The sequence below is a fragment of the Globicephala melas genome, chromosome 5 (assembly GCF_963455315.2).
Source record: "Globicephala melas chromosome 5, mGloMel1.2, whole genome shotgun sequence".
NCBI classification, from domain to species: Eukaryota; Metazoa; Chordata; class Mammalia; order Artiodactyla; family Delphinidae; genus Globicephala; species Globicephala melas.
The window spans coordinates 94,901,635-94,925,132 of record NC_083318.1 but is presented as its reverse complement, the minus strand read 5'-3'; the positions used below and the strand labels follow the sequence as shown (position 1 = coordinate 94,925,132).

At 34.8% G+C, this 23,498-nt stretch overlaps 1 protein-coding gene across 4 annotated transcripts in view; it reads left to right on the top strand.

The window, feature by feature from the left end:
• The window catches only part of CNOT6L (CCR4-NOT transcription complex subunit 6 like), a 118,755-nt gene that overhangs the window by 50,425 nt on the left and 44,832 nt on the right, over nucleotides 1-23,498 (top strand). For 3 of the 4 annotated variants that reach the window (XM_030877938.2, XM_030877935.2, XM_030877936.2), the window contains exons 3-4: nucleotides 106-292; nucleotides 1,629-1,714. In XM_030877938.2, the coding sequence (XP_030733798.1) occupies nucleotides 106-292; nucleotides 1,629-1,714 (273 nt within the window). The remainder of the gene's footprint in view (nucleotides 1-105; nucleotides 293-1,628; nucleotides 1,715-23,498) is intronic. The other variant, XM_030877940.2, reaches the window with a different exon arrangement.

Below are 23,498 nucleotides of genomic sequence, written 5' to 3'. Positions count from 1 at the left end.
ACAATATCTGTATGTATTTGTGGGCTCTTCTCCCACTTTTTAGTCCTTGTAATTCAGTCTTTGTCTTGGGCCAAAAGTTTAATGCATCAATATTTTGCCTTTTAGGTAGAGTGCGGAGCTTAAGTACATCACTTTGGTCATTGACACACTTGACAGCACTGCACCTAAATGACAATTACCTTAGTCGCATTCCACCTGATATTGCCAAGCTTCATAATCTGGTTTACCTGGATCTGTCATCCAATAAACTCAGAAGTTTACCAGCAGAACTAGGAAACATGGTGTCTCTCAGGTGAGGAAATATAAATGTGACTCACTGTATAAAATTCTAAATTTACCAAATAAGAATATTATGGAAGGTTACTCATCTTACAGTAGGAGTTCCATATGTATGTGAAGGTTAAATGATATAAATTGTCTAAGCAGAGTGCTTGAGTTGGGCTCCATTGAACGCTTCTTTTCCTTTCTTCCTTTAAATTTGGAGGTTTCTGGCTAGAAATGTGCTTGTATGACCAATTTCTTTTGACAGACTTGAGGTGGGATAGGGCTATAAAATACCTAAGTCTCGCTTTACACTCAAGTGACAAATCTCATCAGAATTATTTGGGGCTAGACTAGTCTAGACTAATGAGAAATAATTGGGAAAATGATTTGTTTATAAGTAAAGGTTTTAGAAACATCTATTTTATAAGGCAAGTTATGCTTATATATTACAACTCCTTAAGGAAATCTTAAAACCTGATAATAAATGGATTTATTTCTAGTCTTTCAGAATTCTTTAAGAAATTTCTTCATAGGAGAAAATTGTATAGGAATCTTGAGACCTTGTATAAATGTTCCCAATGAAAACAAGGATTGCTTTTCTACCTTATCTGCTGAATAGTAATGTTAAAAAATTGCCATCACATGTTTAAAATTAAATATTTAATATCATTTAAAAATCTTGTTCTTTGCCATCCCCTTACTGTGTGTTTTTGTTGTTTTTTATATTTTTTAGTCATTTATTTTATACCTTTTGGTCATTAATTAATTACAAGGGCTGTTTATTTTTTCTGTAGTCTGCCCAAAATTTCACAATCATAAATCAGATCTCACCTGTGCTATCCTATTTATACTATCCTATGCTTTATTTTTAATGTTTATATTCTGTGTCAATGATTGTTGTATCTTGAAGTGATAATAGTTGTATTGTTATAAAAATTGATACAGGGAATTGGCTACTATAGTTAAATCCTGAAGTTTATTTTAAAAAGATTACTTTTTTCTATGAATGAGACTAGGTTCAAGGGTATCTGCTGTCTTTGGGTACATAAAATATGTGTCACTCTGATTTGCATCTGAGAGGCATTTTGGGTGAGAGAGAAAAGGGAGCATATTTAGCCTGAGAATGACATACAGTTCCTATACCTTTAACTTTAATCTGTGCTAGAGAATGAGTAAATCATAGAAACACTGTTAATAATTGTGGCAGTTACAACATTTTCGGATGAATGTAGAGAAATATACCCTGAATGTAGACATCATTCATGTTATGTTAGAAGGCAGGTTAAGAACAACGACTGTAGGTATTAATAAAGTTTGATATATTAAACTAAAACAGTTTTTGTGTTTTTTTTTTAAAAAAACAGGGAATTGCTTTTAAATAACAATCTGTTACGGGTTTTGCCTTATGAACTTGGTCGGCTCTTCCAGCTACAAACTCTAGGTTTGAAAGGTGAGTGATTTTTTAAAAATGATAGCATTAGCACTCAGCATTGAGGTTTTCTTAGCCTTTTAAAGACCATTTTGGTTACAATTAGGCCAGGTTTTAGTATAATTTCGAGAATGTAACTATACATTACTCTTGAAAGAAAAGTGTTTCTTCTCTATCAAATTGAACTTCACGATTTCAACAAGCTGCCATCATTTTAACAAACTTGTATGGGGGAAATTTCAGGTTTTTTTGTTTTGTTTTGTTTTTATATTTTACTGAAATTTCTTAGAGGAGATAGTTTAAATTAACATTTAGCACTGTAGTTTTTTTTCCCATTTTTTAAAAAAATTGAAAACAGTGATGTAACATAATGAATTTTAACCTCAGCCAGAATGTCTGGTTTTGATAGAGTAGATAGCATTGGCATATTAGGTTTATAAGAGGGAAAACATTACAGTAAAAATGAGCTATGTCTAATAAGTGTAGTTATTGTAAATAGTGTATTAATCCAAAATGCATGTTCCTCTGATGATATCATCTCAGTTTGGAATGAAAGTCATACTCAAATCACATAAATACTGAGATTTGTATATTTTTCTCTTATAGCATAGCATAAGAAGAAGGGTTTATTTTGAATGCAGAGGACTAAATACAGATTTACTCTATTGGTTAAACATTTTCCGTGCTAATGAGGAGGGAACGTTAAAGCCTTATGAAGTATACACTTTCATATGTTTTATTTTCCTTCTTCAAAGACTACTGAGTCTCATGAACGTGTTGTTTGCGTTTGCTTAAATCATATAGTGGAGCATTAAGAAAGAAGCTTGAATAAGAGTGGTAAGATTGCTGACATTATTTGTTGAAATGACAAAAGTGGTGTTAGGCTTCCTTATACAGTTAACCCTTCGTAAGTTGGATAATTATATGAATGGTCTAACTCTTGTGATTTTAGGTTCTTTGTAGGAATTTACTGATGCTTTTTATCATGTATGAATTAGACATATGGGGAATACTTTTTATCTAAAGTATTTTCTTGAGGATTAACCCAAGGCATTTGAAATTTAACTGTTGGGACATTTCGCCTTATTCTCTGTGTGCTAAATCTTATTCTTGTAAATGTAGCTGAAACAGCCATCCAGCTAGAGTTGGAATGGGGGCAGGTCTGTTCATGCCTATTAAAAAGTATGGAATGGTTGTCATTTTTATAATCTTAGATTTCAGAATTCACACTTTTCATACTGATTATAATAAATGGTATATTTTTTGTCTCCAAGGATAACCATTGTTTCTAACTTTCAACATCAATCAGAACAGCTGTTTTCCTCCTCCTAATCTTGATGGAGAGCATGTCAATGACAAATGAATACCTTGCTATTGAACCCAGTTGGACTTACCCTTCATACCACATAACATTCCTGGAAAAGCAAATATTATATATCTTACTGTTTCATAACTCTATTCCATGTTATCTCATATAGAGACATGTTCTCTGGGCTTCCCTGGTGGCGCAGTGGTTGAGAGTCCGCCTGCCGATGCAGGGGACACAGGTTCGTGCCCTGGTCCGGGAAGATCCCACATGCCACGGAGCGGCTGGGCCCATGAGCCATGGCCGCTGAGCCTGCACGTCCGGAGCCTGTGCTCCGCAACGGGAGAGGCCACAACAGTGAGAGGCCTGCATACCGCAAAAAAAAAAAAAAAGAAAAAAGAGACATGTTCTCAGAAAATTTAGCTTAGTATCAACTGAATGAATCTTTCTGAATATCCTTTATCTCCTGGGTTCTTCATTTACTAGTTAAAATGTTAGTCTTCCAAACTACTGTCTTTGGTTGGACTTTGATTCTAGTGTCCCTTGTCTACTGATGATTCACATTTGTTAAAATCTCACTTTAGACTTTCAAATCAGGCACCAGCTCTGCTTTACCAGCTGTAACTTAGCTTTGTCCGTGCCTATGGATAAATTCCTTTTCATTAAACTTCAATTTAAATTCAATATAAATACCTATCTGCAGGCTTTCCTCTTCTGTGAGAATCTGTTTTTCTGGCAGTGCTATTTTGTGTTCAGGTGATCAGTACAGAAGAGCAGATACCTTTTAGAAATGAAAGAAAGCCAGAGCCCTCCCTGCCATCTTTCAAAACTTTAAGGTGGTAAAAACAGGATTAATTTTATGAAGGAATTGAAGGAATAAAATGTTCCTAATGAATGGTAGCTTTATATTCTTAGGAAGGTAAAACTTGAAATAATTTCTTAATCAGTTTTAATAACCACATAGTGGTACTTTGTGCCCAAAAAAGGGGGGAGGGAGTAGAGTGGAGCACTTAAAATAGCACTGTGATATATTTAAAAGAAACAATGAAAATGGATGGCCTCTAAGATTCCATTTTGTCTTGAAACCAGAAAAAGGAGTGCCTTTCTTCCATTTCCTGTCTTCCTCTGAAACATAGATACTGAAATTTTGATAATGAATTTGATCATCCTGGCTCAACAAGTTAATTTTTAGAAATGCTATTTTGAGACTTGAGGAGTATGTGTGGTGGGTAGGGTATTTGAAGAGTTAGAATAAGAAGGCCAATTTAAAAACTACAAACATGGCCAGTCCAGGAAGTTGGAAATGTTCTTTTAAGTCACTTAAAAGAAAAATCCAAACTGTATTAGTTTTATGGAAGAAAAGGTATAAGTGAAAACAATTCTCATATAGTTATTTTTAAATAATTTAGAATTCATGTCCTAAGGTATAAAGCAATACTTTCTCTGACATATGGGCCAAACAGTTGTCCTCAGGCATTAAACATTGATGTCCCCAAATAATAAAAACTTTAGAACTTCAATAATTGTGAAGATTTCTAGCTTCCTTCTAAGAATTACTTATCTCCCTTAAAATAAAATGAACCATGGCAGTTGAAGATTCTTTTACTATGTAAACTTTTTAATTCATGAAATATATCATAATATACAAAGAGTAACATTTTAAAGAAAATAAGTAACTACACACCCATTATCTAACGTTCTCAGTACCTTTTTAAAAAATGCATTTAAAAATCCGATTGCCACTCATATAGGAGGCAAAGTACTTTCTTCTGTATTGTATAATGAGCTTCTGGAAATCAGTAAATAAAAGACAGTCTATTAGAGAGCATATTAATAATTCATATAAGAGGATTTACAAATGGCTGTAAAATTAGAAAGTTGATCAACATTATATAATAATAACAATGCAAATTGAGACTATACTCAATTTTTACCTATCAGATTGGATGAATTCCAAAAATTTGATAAACTAACTGTAGGTGAGATTATTGGGAAATAGGCACAATCAAACCTTGTTGGTGTAGATCCCCTGTATCTTTTAAGTTTCCTGTGTGCCTTTTCTTGATTACATCTTCATCACTTCTCCCAGAGGTTATTACTGTCCTAAATTCTGTTAGTTTTCTTTCAGTCATCCAACAGGTATTGATGAGCACATACTATGTGCCAGATACTGAGCTTATATATGTATCTGTTAAGGGTGTTTTAACCTTTATATAAATGGAATCCTACTGAATGTAATTTTCTGTGACTTGGTTTTATTTGACTTTATGTATTTACGATTCATACATTTATGCATTCGTGTAATTGTAGTTAATCTGTTTCATTGCTGTGTTGTATTCTGTTATATGAATATGCTGTAATTCATTCTACTATAGATATTTAGATTGTTTCCACCTTTTTTTGACTACTATAAGCAATGTAGCCATGAACATTCTTGTACATGTCTCCTGATAGAGTTCCTAGGAATGGAATTGTTGGGTTATAGAAAGAAGCTTATACATTCTTAGGTTTATTAGGTAATGCCATAATATTTTACAAAGTAGCTATACTAAAATATACTCCCGAAAGTAACAGTTGCCATTTTTCTGTCTTCTTCCCAACACTTACTTAGTATTGTCAGATTTTTAAAGTTTTGCCAGTTATTAAGTGTGAAACAGTTTCTAGTCCTACTCTTAATTTACATTTTCCTAATTGATAATAAAACTGAGAATCTTTTCATATATGTATTGGCCACGTTTCTTCTCTGAAATTGCTATTGATATCTTTTGCTTATTTTCACTTGGAATTTTTAACTTTTGTCTATTTTGTATTGTAAATGTCTTCTTCCACTCTGGCTTTTCTTTCTGTTTTCTTTGTTGGTATTGTTTAATGAATAGATTTGATTTTTTTTTTTTTTTTGCGGTACGCGGGCCTCTCACTGTTGTGGCCTCTCCCGTTGCGGAGCACAGGCTCCGGACGCGCAGGCTCAGCAGCCATGGCTTACGGGCCCAGCTGCTCCACGGCATGTGGGATCTTCCCGGACCGGGGCACGAACCCATGTCCCCTGCAACGGCAGGTGGACTCTCAACAACTGCGCCACCAGGGAAGCCCTTGATTTTTTTTTATTGTAGTTGAATTTAAAATTCTTTTCTTTTGTGACTAGTGCATCTTATGTTTTATTAAAGAAATCCTGCCCTACCCCAGTCATAAATAGTTTTTCTATATTATCTCTTAAAAGTTGTTGTAAAGTTTTGCTTTTCATAGTTAATTCTTTCATTCATTTGGAGTTGATTTTTTAATATGGTATGAGAGGTCTAATTTTGGGAGGGATCTCATTTTGTCTTTTCCTTGTGAATAACCAGTTGTCTCAACATCATTTAGTGACTAGTTTTCCCTTTTCCCACTGATCAGCAAAGTCACCTCTCTCATATATCAGCAATGTGTCGTAGGCTTGTTTTGGGATCTCCATTCTCTGTACCCAGCAGTCAGTTTGTCTCACCTTGCACTGATTACTACATTGTCATAATTGTTACTGTGGCTTTATATTAAGATTTGATATCTCTTTTGGGAAGTCTCTTTACATTTTACTTTTGCAATGTCTTGGCAGTTTGGGTGCCTTGAATCTTCCTCATACATAAGAAACAGCTTGTTAAGTTTCACAAAAAATGCTGTTGGGACTTTGGAACTGCATTGAATGTCTGGATCAATTTAAGAAAAATTGACATGTTAATTACATTGAGTCTTCCTATCCATGAATTTGTGCATTCTCCCCATTTATTTAGATCTTATTTAATGTCTTTGAATAAAATTTTATAACTTTCTGCACACTGTTCAGGCATATCTTTTGTAGATTTGTTTCTAGATACTTTATAAGTTTCTTTGTTCCTCTTATAAACCATGTCTTTTTTAAGTTGCTTTTTCTGCCTGTTTGCTGTTGGGGTATACGAATTACCATTAAAAAGAAAAAAGATCTTATAGTAAGCCTTCTTGGCTAAATTCTTCCTAAAAGTTTGTTTACAAATTCTTTAGGTATTGTATGCAGATAATGATTTCATCTGCTGATAAAGACTTTGTTCCTTTCAAATTCTTATAATTTCTTTTCCTTATTGTAATGTACTGGCGTGTTTAATACAATATCTAATAGAAGCATTAATACTGGGCATGCTTCTAATCACAATTTTAAAGGAAATGTTTCCAATATTTTTCCATTAAGAATATTTGCTCTATATTTTTGGTAAAAAGTTTTTAGGTTCTAGAAGTTTCCTTATATTTCTACTTTGCTAATCCTTATTTGGGTGCTGAAGTTTATTAAATGCTTTTCTTCATCTATTGAGGTGATTACATTATTTTCTCATTTCATATATTGAAGTGGTAAATTATATGTAAGCGTCCCCCCAACCTGCCCCTTTAAACCACACTTGGATTCCTGAGGTAAACCCAACTTGGTGCTTTTATACACTGCTGGATTTATTTTGATAGTGTTTGTCAAGAACTGTTAAGGCTCTGAGATTTTACCCTATTACAAGCTAATAAGTTAGCCAATTATTGCTTCATGGATAATGGTAGAAGACATGAGACTCTTGGGTCAGAGACAAAGAACGTTATCACTCAAGCAACAAGGTGGACCCAGACACATGCTGTATACACAAAGAGTTTGCATTGCAATTGAGTAATCTAAGTCCAAAGGTGCAGCACTTTTCAAGCAAGCAGCAAATATTGTAGCTAGCTGCAAAAAAACCAAAACAAAACAACTAATCCTGATTCTCCAGGGGTACAAAGAGTTATATGGAAGTATTGCTCTGATTGCCTTGACCTGTTTAGTTCCCTATTTAACTAGCTATGGAAACTGCTCAGTATCAAGAGACAGATAAGTCTCAGAATCTGTTGCACTCACAAAGAATGAAGGGGGGAAGCACAGGGACCCTGATGGACTGCCTTTCACAATAACTTTTTAAAGGAATTTTTCATGTATGTTCATGAATAAGATAGACATGTGTTCTTACTGTTCTTACTCAGTTTTCTCAAAGAGTTTGTATAATATTGAATGAATCTGTTCCTTGAAATTTTGGTGGAACAAGACTATAAAACTACCATTGCCTGGTGGAACTATCACCTCAATGTATTTGTAGTTATAAGAATCATTGAATCTTTCTAATTGCTGATGAGTCAGTTTTTTTGGACTGTATCTGTAATATTGGAATTTTTCAGCTTTTTAAAGTTTTCAAATTTGCATAAAAACGTTCATAATATTCTCTTGATATATTTTTAGACTCTTGTTTATATTACCCCCTTCTTCATTAGTAAGATTATTTGTGCTTTCTATCTTTTTTCTGATTTAGTCTCCCCAGAGATTTGTCAGTTATGTTCTTTTCAGTGAGTCAGTATTGGCTTTTATTTTTAAAAAACTGGTTTGTTTGTTTTTCTTTATTCTGTTTTGTTTGGATTTATTATAGTTTTTTTCCTTTTTTCTCTTTTTAAGTTGGATATATGGCTTATTCATATTTAGATTTCCTTATTTTCAAATAAATATAAGCAGTTAAGGCCATAAATTTTTTTGGCAAGACTATAAATTTATTTGGCAACCCATGATTTTGATATGAAATATTCTCATCATTTTTGCCTAAGTATTATTAATATAGGTTATCATATCTTCTTTGACTCATCAGTTATTTAAAATTTCCATGCACGTGTGATTCTAAATTTACCTTTCTTTATTGTTAAATTTAAACTTAATTGCATTATAGGCTGTTAGGGTAACCTGTATGAACAAGTTCTTTTACATTTGTTGATTCCTGCTTTATGGGCTGGTATGTGATCAATTTTTATAAATGTTTTACTGCATCTGAAAAGAGTATTGTTTTTCTAATTGTTAGGTACAGATCTATATGTTTCTCCATTAGATCAAATTTGTTAGCTGTGTTCCTCATATTTTCTGTATCTTTATAAATTTTTGACTGTTTGCTCTTTTAATAATTAAGGTATATATGCTAAAATTTCCATTTAAATGCTGAATTTGTTCATTTCCCCATGTAGTCCAGTCAGCTTTTGCTTATAGCCTTTGAATTTATTTTATTAGGTATACCAACTATGCCTATATATTGCTATACCTTCTGGTAAATTGAACCTGATATTAGGTCATGAGCCTCCTGTTAGGGTTTTCATCTTACGATCTTTTTTGTCTCATATAGCTATGCAAGTTTTCTTTTGGTTAATGTTTGTATAATACATCTTTTCTCCTTTGTTTACTTTCAACCTTTCTGTGTACTTATGCTTAGGTGTGTCTCTTACAAAAAGTATATAACTGGTCTTTGTTTTTAATCCAGTCTGACTTTATTTTAATATGTGGGTTCAGACCAATTGCCTTACCTCTATTGCAATTATTGATATTTTTGTCTGGTTGCCATCCTACTTTTTGATTCCATTCTTTGTGTGATTTTTTTGTTTTCTTTTTGCCTTTCTAAAAACAGATTTTTCCCCCCTTGTTTGTTTCTTGATCTATATACTTCTGTTGGTGTGGGATTTGTACATTCTATTTCTGGACTCTCAGTGGTCACTCTTGAAATTATACCTTGAATATATTTTTGAAAAATTAAATTTTTAGCAACTTTTTTTTACTGAACTATATGTATGTAGTAAAATTGACCTCTTTGTTGACAGACATTCACATTTGGTGAATGTTGACAGATGTATGCAGTTGCATAACCACCACTACAATTGAGAAATAGAACTGTTCTGTCACCCTCCAGAATTCATTTGTGTTCATTGAAGTCAACACCTTGTCCCACTCTTAGCCCTTGGCAACTACTTTTCCAGAATGTCATATATAGAAACATAGTATGTAGCCTTTTGAGTCTGGATTCTTTCATTTAACATAATGTATTTGAGGTTCATCCATCTTGTGTATTTCAGTAGCTCATTTCTGTTGCCAAGTAGTATCCGATTGTGTGGATATACCACCGATTTTTATCTGTTCACAAGTTGAAGGACATTTGGGTTGTTTCCAGTTATGAGTGATTAAGAATAAAGGCACTGTAAACATTTGTATAGATTTCTGTGTGAACTAAGTTATATTTTACTTGGGTAAATACCTAGGACTGGAACTGCCAGGTGGTATGGTAAGTGTATGTTGGACTTCATAAGAAACTGCCAGACTGTTTGTCTAATAATCCAACATAGTGGATTTATCATTTTGTATTCCTGCCAAAAATATGAGAGAGTTTTAGTTGGCTCTGCATCCTTGTCAGTACTTCTTGGTATTATCAATTTTTTTTTTAAATTTTTCATTCTAGTAGGATGTAATATCATTGTGGTTTAGCTTGTCATTTCTCTAATGAGTAATTATACTTTTCATGTGTTTATTTGCCATCTGTATGTCTTCGTTGGTGAAGGAAGTATTTATTCACATCTTTTGCCTAGTTTTATTATTGAGTTGCTTTTTTTCTAATTACTGAGATTTTGAGAGTTTATTATATGTTTTGGATTCAAGTCCTTTTTAAAGTATGTTTTGCAGATATTTTCTCCCAGTCTGTGGCTTGTATGTTTATTTTCTTTACAGGGCCTTTTAAAGAGCAATTTTCCGTTTTGATGCGGTCCCATTTATCACTCGTTTTCATCTATGGATTATGTCTTTGGTGTATTTACCAAATACACCGAAGATGTATTTACCTCACCCAAGTACATCTAAGATATATCTACCTCACCCAAGTACATGAAGGTTTTCTTCTAGAAATTTTATAATTAGGTTTTTCATATAGGTCTGTGGTCTGTTTTAAGTTAGTTTTTGTAAATATGGTACAAAGTTAGTTCTTTTGCATATGTACATCCAGTCATTCCAAGCACTATTTGTTGAAAAGATTATGCTTTCCACGTGGATTTTCTTGCAACTTTGTCAAAATTCATTAGACCCAAATTTATGTGGGTGGGTCTACTGCTAGATACATAAACTGTCCACTGATCTATGCCAATACCAAAATGTTTGATTGTTGCAGCTTTGTGGTAAGCCCTGAGATTATATAGTATGTGTTCTCCAACTCTGTAGTTATTTTTCAAAATTGTGTTGACACCTCTAAATGCTTTGCATTTCCATATAAGTTTTAGAATCAGATTGTGATTTTTGCAAAATATCCTGCTAGATTTTTTATTTGAATTGTATTGAATATGTAGATCAGTTTGGAGGAAGAATCATTTTGTTAATCTTGAGACTTAATACTGAGTCTTCCAATCTGTGAATACAGTGTACCTCTCTATTTACGCAGGTCTTCTTTATTTTTTTTTGATGTTTTGTAGTTTTCAGCATGCAGATCTTGCAAATATTTTGCTAGATTTATATATTGTTGCTGGATTTGCTACTTATTTGATATTTGATGCTATTGTAAATGATACTACTTTTAAAATTTCCAGTTATTCATTGATATTTTATAGAACTAAAACACAATTCATTTAAAAGTATATTGACCTTATTCCTTGCAACATTTGTAAACTTATTACTTCTAGGAACTTTTACAACCTTTTAATCTGTGAACAGAGACCTTTTCATTTCTTCCTTTCCTTATTTTTTGCCTTATCACACTGGCAAGGACAATATTAAATAGAAGTGATGACAGTGCATGTCCTTGCCCTGTTCTTAACTTTAGGGAGAAAGTGTTCAGTCTTTCACCATGAATTATATCAACTGCAAGTTTTTTGGTGCTTTTTCAGGTTAAATAAATTTTCCTTCTATTTCTTCACTTTTGCTGAGGATTTTTGTCATTGATGCAAGTTGAATTTGGTCAGCTACTTTCTGTGCAACTGTTGAAATGATCATAACTTTTCTTCTTTACTTGTTTATATGCTGATTTACATTGGTGGTTTTTCATTAATAATCAGACTTCTATCAAGAGGTAGAACTCACCTTTTATTCCCATTTTAAATACCACTTAGCCATAATGTATTTTGTTTTTAATATATTACTGAATTTGCTAGTATTTTGTTGAGGATTTATACATTTATGATTGTAAGGCATTCTGTAGTATTTTTTTTTACAATGTTTTTATCTAGCTTGATAAGGATACTACTGACTTCGTAAAATGAGTTGGAAAGTGTTACTAACACTTCTATTTTCTTGAAGCATTTCCATTTGTATTATTTCTTTCTTATATTATTGGTAGTATTTTCCAGTAAAACTATATGGGCCTGAAATTTTCTTTGTTGAAAAGTTTTTAACTACTAATTCAGTTTCTTTCATTGATATAAGACATTGAGGTTATCCCTGTCTTAGTGTAGCTACTTCAACTCTCTTGGTTACTGTTTGCATGTCATACCTTTTTCTGTGCTTTTACTTTCTATCTATTTATGTCTTTGATCTATAGTGTCTCTCTTCTGGATAGCATATAATGAATCATGTTTAATTATTCATTCTGCTAATCTCTGCTTTTTAATCAGAGTTTAATCCACTTACATTTAATGTATTTGCTGATAAAGTAGGATTCACGTCAGTCATTTTGCTATTTGTTTTCTGTATGTGTTGTGTCCTTTTTGTTCCACTGTTCCTCAATTAATGCCTTCTCTTGTGCTGAATGGATATTTTCCAGTGTACAGTTTAATTCCCTTGTTTCTTTTACTATGTTATTTTGAGTTATTTTCTTAGTGGTTACCCTGAGGATTATAATTAACATCTTAGTTTACAGCAATCTAATTTGGATCAATGGCAATTTAGTTTCAATAATATAAAAGAACTTTGCACCTGTAACTCCATTCACTTCTCTTTTATGCTGTTATCTTTACAAATATCATCTTTTTACATTGTGTGCCCATCGACATAGATTTATAATTATTGCTATATGCAGTTATCTCATATCAGGAGAAAAAAATAAAAACAAAAATTACATTTATACTGTCTTTTATATGTGCTATGTAAAGTACCTTTATTGGTACTCTTGATTTTTCATATGGATTCAAGTTACTGTTCTGTGTCCTTTCATTTCAGCTAGAGGAATCTCTTTAGTATTTCCTGCAGGGTTGGTCTGCTAGTGAGAAACTCTGTTTATTTGGTAATGTCTTAGTATCCCCTTTATTTTTGAAGGACATTTTTGCTGGATATAGAATTCTTGGTTGATAGTTTTTGGGTTTTTTTGTTTTTTGTTTCTTTTTCCCCTTTCAGTACTTTGAATATGTTATTCTACTGCCTTTTGGCCTCCATGGTTTCTGATGAGAAACTAGCTGTTAATCTTATTTTGAGGGTCTGTATACCATGAGTCACTTCTGTCTTAGAGCTTTCAAGATTCTCTTTCTGTCTTTGACTTTGCACAGTTTTATTATAATTTGTGCAGGAGTAGATCTCACTTACATTTTATTTTACTTGGAGTTTATTGAGCTTCTTCTATTAATGCTTTCCATTAAATTTGGGATCTTTTGACCATTTTTTCTTTACATTTTTTTCCTGTTCTTTTTTCTCCTCCTCTTCTGGGACTCCCATTTTGCATATGTTGGTACACTTGTTGTCTGATAGATCTCTGAGCTCTGTTAATTTTTCTTCATTCTTTTTTCTTTTATTCAGGCTGTGTAACTTCAACTAACCTCTCTTCAGGGTCACAGATCTTTTCTTCTACCTGTTCAATACTGATATTGAGCCCTTCTAGTGATTTTGTTTTGTTTTGTTTTATAATTTCTATTTGGCTCCTTTTTATAATTTCGGTTTCTTTTTTGATATTCTCTGTTTGGTGAGATATCATTCTCATACTTCATTTTAATTCTTTAGACATGGTTTTCTTCAGCTCTTTAAGCATATTAAAATACTGGATTTTCAAAGTGTTTTCTATTAAGTCCTTGGGTACAGTTTTTATTGTTCTTAGGGACAGTTTTTATTGATGGCTCTTCTCCGTTTGTATGGGACATACTCTCTTGTTTCTTTGTACGTTTCATAGGGTTTTTTTGGTTAAGAACTGGACATTTAAAATAATGCAGCAACTGTGGAATTAGACTCTCTCCCCTTCCCAGGGTTGTCTGTTGTTGCTGCTTGTTTTATTTGTTGTTTGTTGCTTTAGTGACTTTTCAGAACTAATTCTGTAAATTTTGTATGCTTTGTCATGTGTGGCCATTGAAGCCTTTTTATTCAGTTTATGGTCAGCTAATGGTTGGACAGAGATTTCCTTAACTGCCTGTAACCAGTAAGTCTCCCACTCCTGGCCAAGAGGCTTGGTGTGTGTTTTGGGGCTCACCTTCATTACTCAGTCAAGAAGTTTATAACTCCGCCTTGTCCTTCACTTCCTTCATTGCAAAGCCTCAAGGTCAGACAGAGGTGAGAGCTTAGGCTATTTTTAGGTCTTTCCTAAGCATGTGCATAGGCCTCCATGTCCATATGACCTTCTAGAGTCCCAGGAGTATGTCAGAGCTTTTTGGACCACGTAGTGACATCTCATTCCCAAGTTTTTCCTTTTAAGCTTTTTGGTTAGTCAGTTGTTTGCCCCAGCTGTTTCCATGACCTTGGACACCTACAACTTTAAAACATTTTCCAGTAATAGTTTCCTCCTTCCCCTCCAGGAAGAAGTCTTTTAACGCTATGCAAGAGTAGAGGAACCACCACACAGGTCAGATAATGACTAGTGTTTGTGAATGAGGCTTTGAGAGTGCTCCAGCTCAGTTTTGGTTGCTCCAGTGGCTGCCAAGCTGCCCTGGCAATGAGGGACCAGGAGAAGGTTTAAAACTCGACAAATCACTGTCCTTTTTTTCTTGAATAAATACCCCCTGGGTTGCCGTAATCATTTAGTTAATTTCCAGAGTTCTGACATAGTTGAGTCTGCAATTTTTGCTAGCTTTTTTGGGTTTTGTTACTGCTTTTGTGGAGGGGCAAAATTTTGGAGTTCTTCTCTGCCATTTTTGCTGTTCTCCATTTCTTTTTGAGGTGTGGTAGTTTCTGTCTTAGAAGGAACTTATTCATTTCTTCTAAGTTGTTGAATTTATGCACATAAATATTTTTTAATATTCTCTATCCTTTTAATGTATCAAGGGCTGTTCCATCTTTCATTTTTTATGTTTATAGTTTGTGTCTTTTTGTCCTGGTCAAAGAGAGGTTTGTCAATTTTATTGCCTCTTTCAAAGTACCATCTTTTGGGTTCAGTAGTAATCTGTTGTTTTCCTATTTTAGATTTTATAGATTTTGGCTCTTTATTAGTTCCTTCCTTTTGGTTTCTTTGGGGGTGTATTTGCTCTTCTATTTTTTAGATTCTTAATATGGAGGTTAGGTCACTGATTTTAGATTTTTCTAATATAAGGGTTTGATACTATTTTCCTCTAAACACTGATTTAGTTGTATCAAAGTACTTGGGGATTTTCCAGATGTCTGTCTGTTGTCAATTTCTAGTTTTGTTATGGTCGGATAGTATGCTTTGTGTGATTTCATTTCATTTAAATATGTTATAGTTTGTTTCCTGGCCCAAAGTATGGTCTCTCTTGGTGAATATTCATGTGTATTTGAAAAGAATGTATATCTTCCTGTTTTTGAGTAGAGTATTATGTAGATATCAGTTAGTTGTTTAACAGTGTTGTTAGGGTCTTCTTCATCTTTGTTGATTTTCTGTCTACTTTTTATATTGGTGCCTGGTAGAGGAGTATTAAAGTCTCAAATACCATCTTACAACTCTTTAGAGATATTATTCTACTGTATTGTTACTGTACTGTATTCTGTTGTTAATGAATTTTGTTGGCATTCTCATATTTTTTTCTTTAGAAGTAATTGATCCTTTTTCCCTATCTGGTTTTAAAGTCTTGTATTTGCCATTGGCATTCTCTAGTTTGCAGTACAATGTAAAGTGAAAGTTTTCGTAAACTTCTTTGTATATGTTGTGCTTCTTGTATCAGTTTATTCAATTTTTAAAAAGTTAGCTTTTGAAAGTTTGCAGCCTTTTTCTTTTTGAATATTGCCTCTCTCATTTCTCCTCTCTCTCTAATCTCCTTTTGGCTAGGAGTCGGAATGTGTTTACTGTTTATTCCATCTGTGTGTCAGAGTCTAAAATTTCCTCTCATATCCTTGTTTTTGTCGCCTCTGTTATCCTTGGGTTTTCCCAGAGACTCTTTAGCTAGGGTCTGAGGCTTGCAGTTCTTGACCTCTAACCCTTTGTTATATAGGAGCTCTATTGATGTGATGAAGTGTGAAGGAGAGGAAGAGTCCTCTAGTCCTATGATTAGGTCTCAGTCTTTTGGTGAGTCTGAGTTGGGTATCCTCCCTCCCCACACACTAGAGGGGGCTGGAGTGGGATAAGAGAAATATTGGGTTGGTTAGGCTTTGGTAAAACCTCACTTGGTTGTACTCTGGTAAAATGGTTTCCCTTGTGGGCAGAATTGGTTAAGGAGAACATTACTTTCCCTCTCCCCTAACAGAAGCACAGGGGGATTTTTCTCCAGTATTTATAGTGAGAACCCAGTAGGACCCTGGGGAGTAAAACGCACCAAAGTGTGGGGCCCTGCTTGTGTTCAGGACAGCAGTTTGCCCTGTGACCTCAGTTGCGGAGGTGGGAGTGACAATTTCCAGTCTCTTTACACGTCAGACCAGAAACCAAAGTACTGTTCTCTCTTTCTAGAGCTCCAATTCAACGTGTATTAAGATTTCTTGTTCTAACTCCCATATTTTTATTGTCTCATATTTTACATTTTCTGGATGCTCAGTGATGCATTCTGGGTAATTTCTTTGAATATAGTTTTCCTGTTCACTTATTTTATTTTCAGCTGTATGTCATCTACTGCCTAACTCACTCATGTTTTTTTCCCCTAGTACTTTATTGAATTATAATTACATACAGTAAAATACCCAAATACTTAAGTATGCTGCTTGACTAATTTTGACAAAAGTAACTGCCTAACTCAAGATGTAGAACATTTCCATCAACCCAGGAAGTTTCTTTTTCCCACTTTCAAGTCAGTTGGAAGCTACTAACCAGATTTTCACCATAGTTGTACTATTTTACACTTTCATCAGCAACTTCTGAGAGTTCCAGGTACTTCACATTCTTTCTAACCACTTCGTTGGTCATTGCATTTTAATTTTAGCTATTCTGATTGGTGTGTGTTGCATTAAAGCTTTTTTTTCACATCTTATTGGAGTACAATTGCTTTACAATGGTGTGTTAGTTTCTGCTTTATAACAAAGTGAATCAGTTATACATATACATATGTCCCCATTATCTCTTCCCTCTTGCGTCTCCCTCCCTCCCACCCTCCCTTTCCCACCCGTCCAGGCAGTCACAAAGCACCGAGCTGATCTCCCTGTGCTATGCGGCTGCTTCCCACTAGCTATCTACCTTACGTTTGGTAGTGTATATATATCCATGCCTCTCTCTCACTTTGTCACAGATTACCCTTCCCCCTCCCCATATCCTCAAGTCCATTCTCTAGTAGGTCTGTGTCTTTATTCCTGTCTTACCCCTAGGTTCTTCATGACATTTTTTTCTTAAATTCCATATATATGTGTTAGCATACGGTATTTGTCTTTCTCTTTCTAACTTACTTCACTCTGTATGACAGACTCTAGGTCTATCCACCTCATTACAAATAGCTCAATTTCGTTTCTTTTTATGGTTGAGTAATATTCCATTGTATATATGTGCCACATCTTCTTTATCCATTCATCTGATGATGGACACTTAGGTTGTTTCCATCTCCAGGCTATTGTAAATAGAGCTGCAGTGAACATTTTGGTACATGACTCTTTTTGAATTATGGTTTTCTCAGGATGTATGCCCAGTAGTGGGATTGCTGGTTCGTATGGTAGTTCTATTTTTAGCTTTTTAAGGAACCTCCATAGTGTTCTCCATAGTGGCTGTACTAATTCACATTCCCACCAGCAGTGCAAGAGTGATCCCTTTTCTCCACACCCTCTCCAGCATTTATTGTTTCTATGAGATGATATCTCATTGTAGTTTTGATCTGCATTTCTCTAATGATTAATGATGTTGAGCATTCTTTCATGTGTTTGTTTGCAGTCTGTATATCTTCTTTGGGGAAATGTCTATTTAGGTCTTCTGCCCATTTTTGGATTGCGTTGTTTGTTTTTTTGTTATTGAGCTGCATGAGCTGCTTGTAAATTTTGGAAATTAATCCTTTCTCAGTTGCTTCATTTACAAGCATTTTCTCCCATTCTGATGGTTTTCTTTTGGTCTTGTTTATGGTTTCCTTTGCTGTGCAAAAGCTTTTAAGTTTCATTAGGTCCCATTTGTTTAGTTTTGTTTTTATTTCTATTTCTCTAGGAGGTGGGTCAAAAAGGATCTTGCTGTGACTTATGTCATAGAGTATTCTGCCTATGTTTTCCACTAAGAGTTCTATAGTATCTGGCCTTACATTTAGGTCTTTAATCCATTTTGAGTTTATTTTTGTATATGGTATTAGGGAGTGTTCTAATTTCATTCTTTTACATGTAGCTGTCTAGTTTTCCCAGCACCACATACGGAAGAGGCTGTCTTTTTTCCATTGTATATTCTTGCCTCCTTTATCAAAAATAAGGTGACCATATGTGTGTGGGTTTATCTCTGGGCTTTCTATCCTTTTCCATTGATCTATATTTCTATATTTGTGCCAGTACCATACTGTCCTGATTACTGTAGCTTTGTAGTATAGTCTGAAGCCAGGAGCCTGATTCCTCCAACTCCGTTTTTCTTTCTCAAGATTGCTTTGGCTATTCGGGATCTTTTGTGTTTCCATACAAATTGTGAAATTTTTTGTTCTAGTTCTGTGAAAAATGCCATTGGTAGTTTGACAGGGATTGCACTGAATCTGTAGATTGCTTTGGGTAGTATAGTCATTTTCACAATGTTGATGGTTCCAATCCAAGAACATGGTATATCTCTCCATCTGTTCGTTATCACCTTTAATTTCTTTCATCACTGTCTTATAGTTTTCTGCCTACACACACGTCTTTTGCCTCTCTAGGTAGGTTTATTCGTAGGTATTTTATTGTTTTTGTTGCAATAGTAAATGGGAGTGTTTCCTTAATTTCACTGTTAGATTTTTCATCATTAGTGTATAGGAATGCAGGAGATTTCTGTGCATTAATTTTGTATCCTGCAACTTTACCAAATTCATTGATTAGCTCTAGTAGTTTTCTGATAGCATCTTTAGGATTCTCTATGTATAGTATCATGTCATCTGCAAACAGTGACAGCTTTACTTCTTCTTTTCTGATTTGGATTCCTTTTATTTCCTTTCCTTCTCTGATTGCTGTGGCTAAAACTTCCAAAACTATGTTGAATAAGAGTGGTGAGAGTGGGAAACCTTGTCTTGTTCCTGATCCTAGAAGAAGTGCCTTCACTTTTTCACCATTGCAAACTATGTTGGCTGTGGGTTTGTCATATATGGCTTTTATTATGTTGAGGAAAGTTCCCTCTATGCCTACTTTCTGGAGGGTTTTTATCATAAATGGGTGTTGAATTTTGTTGAAAGCTTTCTCTGCATCTATTGAGATGATCATATGGTTTTTCTCCTTCAATTTGTTAATATGGTGTATCACGTTGATTGATTTGCTTATATTGAAGAATCCTTGCATTCCTGGAATAAACCCCACTTGATCATGGTGTATGAAACTTTTAATGTGATGTTGGATTCTGTTTGCTAGTATTTTGATGAGGATTTTTGCATCTATGTTCATTAGTGATATTGGCCTGTAGTTTTCTTTCTTTGTGACATCCTTGCCTGGTTTTGGAATCAAGGTGATGGTGGCCTCGTAGAATGAATTTGGGAGTGTTCCTCCCTCTGCTATATTTTGGAAGAGTTTGAGAAGGATAGGTGTTAGCTCTTCTCTAAATGTTTGATACAATTCGCCTGTGAAGCCATCTGGTCCTGGGCTTTTGTTTGTTGGAAGATTTTTAATCATAGTTTCAATTTCAGTGCTTGTGATTGGTCTGTTCATATTTTCTATTTCTTCCTGATTCAGTCTTGGCAGGTTGTGCATTTCTAAGAATTTGTCCATTTCTTCCAGGTTGTCCATTTTATTTTCAAAGAATTACTTGTAGTAATCTCTCATGATCTTTTGTATTTCTGTAGTGTCAGTTGTTACTTCTCCTTTTTCATTTCTAATTCTATTGATTTGAGTCTTCTCCCTTTTTTTCATGATGAGTCTGGCTAATGGTTTATCAATTTTGTTTATCTTCTCAAAGAACCAGCTTTTAGTTTTTTTGATCTTTGCTATCGTTTCCTTCATTTCTTTTTCATTTATTTCTGATCTGATTTTTATGATTTCTTTCCTTCTGCTAACTTTGGGGTTTTTTTGTTCTTCTTTCTCTAATTGCTTTAGGTGCAAGGTTAGGTTGTTTTTTCGAGATGTTTCCTGTTTCTTAAGGTAGGATTGTATTGCCATAAACTTCCCTCTTAGAACTGCTTTTGCTGCATCCCATAGATTTTGGGTTGTCGTGTCTGCATTGTCATTTGTTTCTAGGTGTTTTTTGATTTCCTCTTTGATTTCTTCAGTGATCACTTCGTTATTAAGTAGTGTATTGTTTAGCCTCCATGTGTTTGTATTTTTTACAGATATTTTCCTGTAATTGATATCTAGTCTCATAGCGTTGTGGTCGGAAAAGATACTTGATACAATTTCAATGTTCTTAAATTTACCAAGGCTTGATTTGTGACCCAAGATATGATGTATCCTGGAGAATGTTCCATGAGCACCTGACAAAAAAGTGTATTCTGTTGTTTTTGGATGGAATGTCCTATAAATATCAATTAAGTCCATCTTGTTTAATGTATCATGTAAAGCTTGTGTTTCCTTATTTATTTTCATTTGGATGGTCTGTCCATTGGTGAAAGTGGGATTTTACAGTCCCCTACTATGAATGTGTTACTGTCAATTTCCCCTTTTATGGCTGTTAGTATTTGCCTTATGTATTGAGGTGCTCCTATGTTGGGTGCATAAATATTTACAATTGTTATATCTTCTTCTTGGATCGATCCCTTGATCATTATGTAGTGTCCTTCTTTGTCTCTTCTAATAGTCTTTATTTTAAAGTCTATTTGTCTGATATGAGAATTGCTACTCCAGCTTTCTTTTGGTTTACATTTGCATGGAATATCTTTTTCCATCCCCTTACTTTCAGTCTGTATGTGTCTCTAGGTCTGAAGTGGGTCTCTTTTAGACAGCATATATATGGGTCTTGTTTTTGTATCCATTCAGCCAATCTGTGTCTTTTGGTGGGAGCATTTAGTCCATTTACATTTAAGGTAATTATCGATATGTATGTTCCTATTCCCATTTTCTTAATTGTTTTGGGTTCATTATTGTAGGTCTTTTCCTTCTCTTGTGTTTCTTGCCTAGAGAAGTTCCTTTAGCATTTGTTGTAAAGCTGGTTTGGTGGTGCTGAACTCTCTCACCTTTTGCTTGTCTGTAAAGGTTTTAATGTCTCCATCAAATCTGAATGAGATTCTTGCTGGGTAGAGTAATCTTGGTTGCAGGTTTTTCTCCTTCATCACTTTAAATATGTCCTTCCAGTCCCTTCTGCCTTGCATAGTTTCTGCTGAAAGATCAGCTGTTAACCTTATGGGGATTCCCTTATGTGTTATTTGTTGTTTTCCCCTTGCTGCTTTAATATGTTTTCTTTGTATTTCTTTTTTACAGTTTGATTAATATGTGTCTTGGCGTATTTCACCTTGGATTTATCCTGTATGGAACTCTCTGTGCTTCCTGGACTTGATTAACTATTTCCTTTCCCATATTAGGGAAGTTTTCAACTATAATCTCTTCAAATATTTTCTCAGTCTCTTTCTTTTTCTCTTTTCTTATGGAAACCTTATAATTCGAATGTTGGTGCGTTTAATGTTGTCCCAGAGGTCTCCGAGACTGTCCTCAGTTCTTTTCATTCGTTTTTCTATATTCTGCTCTGCAGTAGTTATTCCCACTATTTTATCTTCCAGGTCACTTATCCATTCTTCTGCCTCAGTTATTCTGCTATTGATCCCATCTAGAGTATTTTTAATTTCATTTATTGTGTTCTTCATTGTTGTTTGTTTCATCTTTAGTTCTTCTAGGTCCTTGTTAAATGTTTCTTGCATTTTGTCTATTCTAGTTCCAAGTTTTTGGATCATCTTTACTATCATTATTCTGAATTCTTTTTCAGGTAGACTGCCTATTTCCTCTTCATTTGTTAGGTCTGGTGGGTTTTTATCTTGCTCCTTCATCTGCTGTGTGTTTTTCTGTCTTCTCATTTTGCTTATGTTACTGTGTTTGGGGTCTCCTTTTTGCAGGCTGCAGGTTCGTAGTTCCCGTTGTTTTTGGTGTCTGTCCCCAGTGGCTAAGGTTGGTTCAGTGGGTTGTGTAGGCTTCCTGGTGGAGGGGACTAGTGCCTGTGTTCAGGTGGATGAGGCTGGATCTTGTCTTTCTGGTGGGCAGGTCCACGTCTGGTGGTGTGTTTTGGGGTGTCTGTGGCCTTATTATGATTTTAGGCAGCCTCTCTGCTTATGGGTGGGGTTGTGTTCCTGTCTTGCTAGTTGTTTGGCATAGGGTGTCCAGCACTGTAGCTTGCTGGTTGTTGAGTGAAGCTGGGTGCTGGTGTTGAGATGGAGATCTCTGGGAGATTTTCGTCATTTCATATTATGTGGATCAGGGAGGTCTCTTGTGGACCAGTGTCCTGAAGTTGGGTCTCCCACCTCAGAGGCACAGCACTGACTCCTGGCTGTAGCACCAAGAGCCTTTCATCCACACGGCTCAGAATAAAAGGGAGAAAAAGTAGAAAGATAGAATTAGTAGAAGAAAGAAAGAAAGAAAGATAAAGTAAAATAAAATAAAGTAAGATAAAATATAATAAAGTTAGTAAAATAAAAAATAATTATTAAGAAAAAAATTTAAAAACAAAAAAGAAAAAACGGATGGATAGAACCCTAGGACAAATGGTGGAAGCAAAGCTATAGAGACAAAATCTCACACAGAAGCATACACATACACACTCACAAAAAGAGGAAAAGGGGAGAAAATCATAAATCTTGCTCTCAAAGTCTACCTCCTCAATTTGTGATGATTTGTTGTCTAAAGTAGGGAAGGAAGGAAAGAAAGAAAAAGATAAAGTAAAATAAAGTAAGATAAAATATAATAAAGGTATTAAAATAAAAAATAATTATTAAGAAAAAACAAAAACAGATGGATAGAACCCTAGGAAAAATGGTGGAAGCAAAGCTATACAGACAATATCTGACACAGAAGCATACACATACACACTTTCAAAAAGAGGAAAAGGGGAAAAAATCATAAATCTTGCTCTCAAAGTCCACCTCCTCAATTTGGGATGATTTGTTGTCTATTCACGCATTCCACAGATGCAGGGCACATCAAGTTGATTGTGGAGCTTTAATCCGCTGCTTCTGAGGCTGCTGGGAGAGATTTCCCTTTCTCTTCTTTGTTCTCACAGCTCCCAGGGTCTCAGCTTTGGATTTGGACCCGCCTCTACATGTAGGTTGCCAGAGGGCGTCTGTTCTTCGCTCAGACAGGACGGGGTTAAAGGAGCAGCTGCTTCGGTGGCTCTGGCTCACTCAGGCCGGTGGGGGGGTGGAGGGAGGGGCACTTCGTGCGGCGCG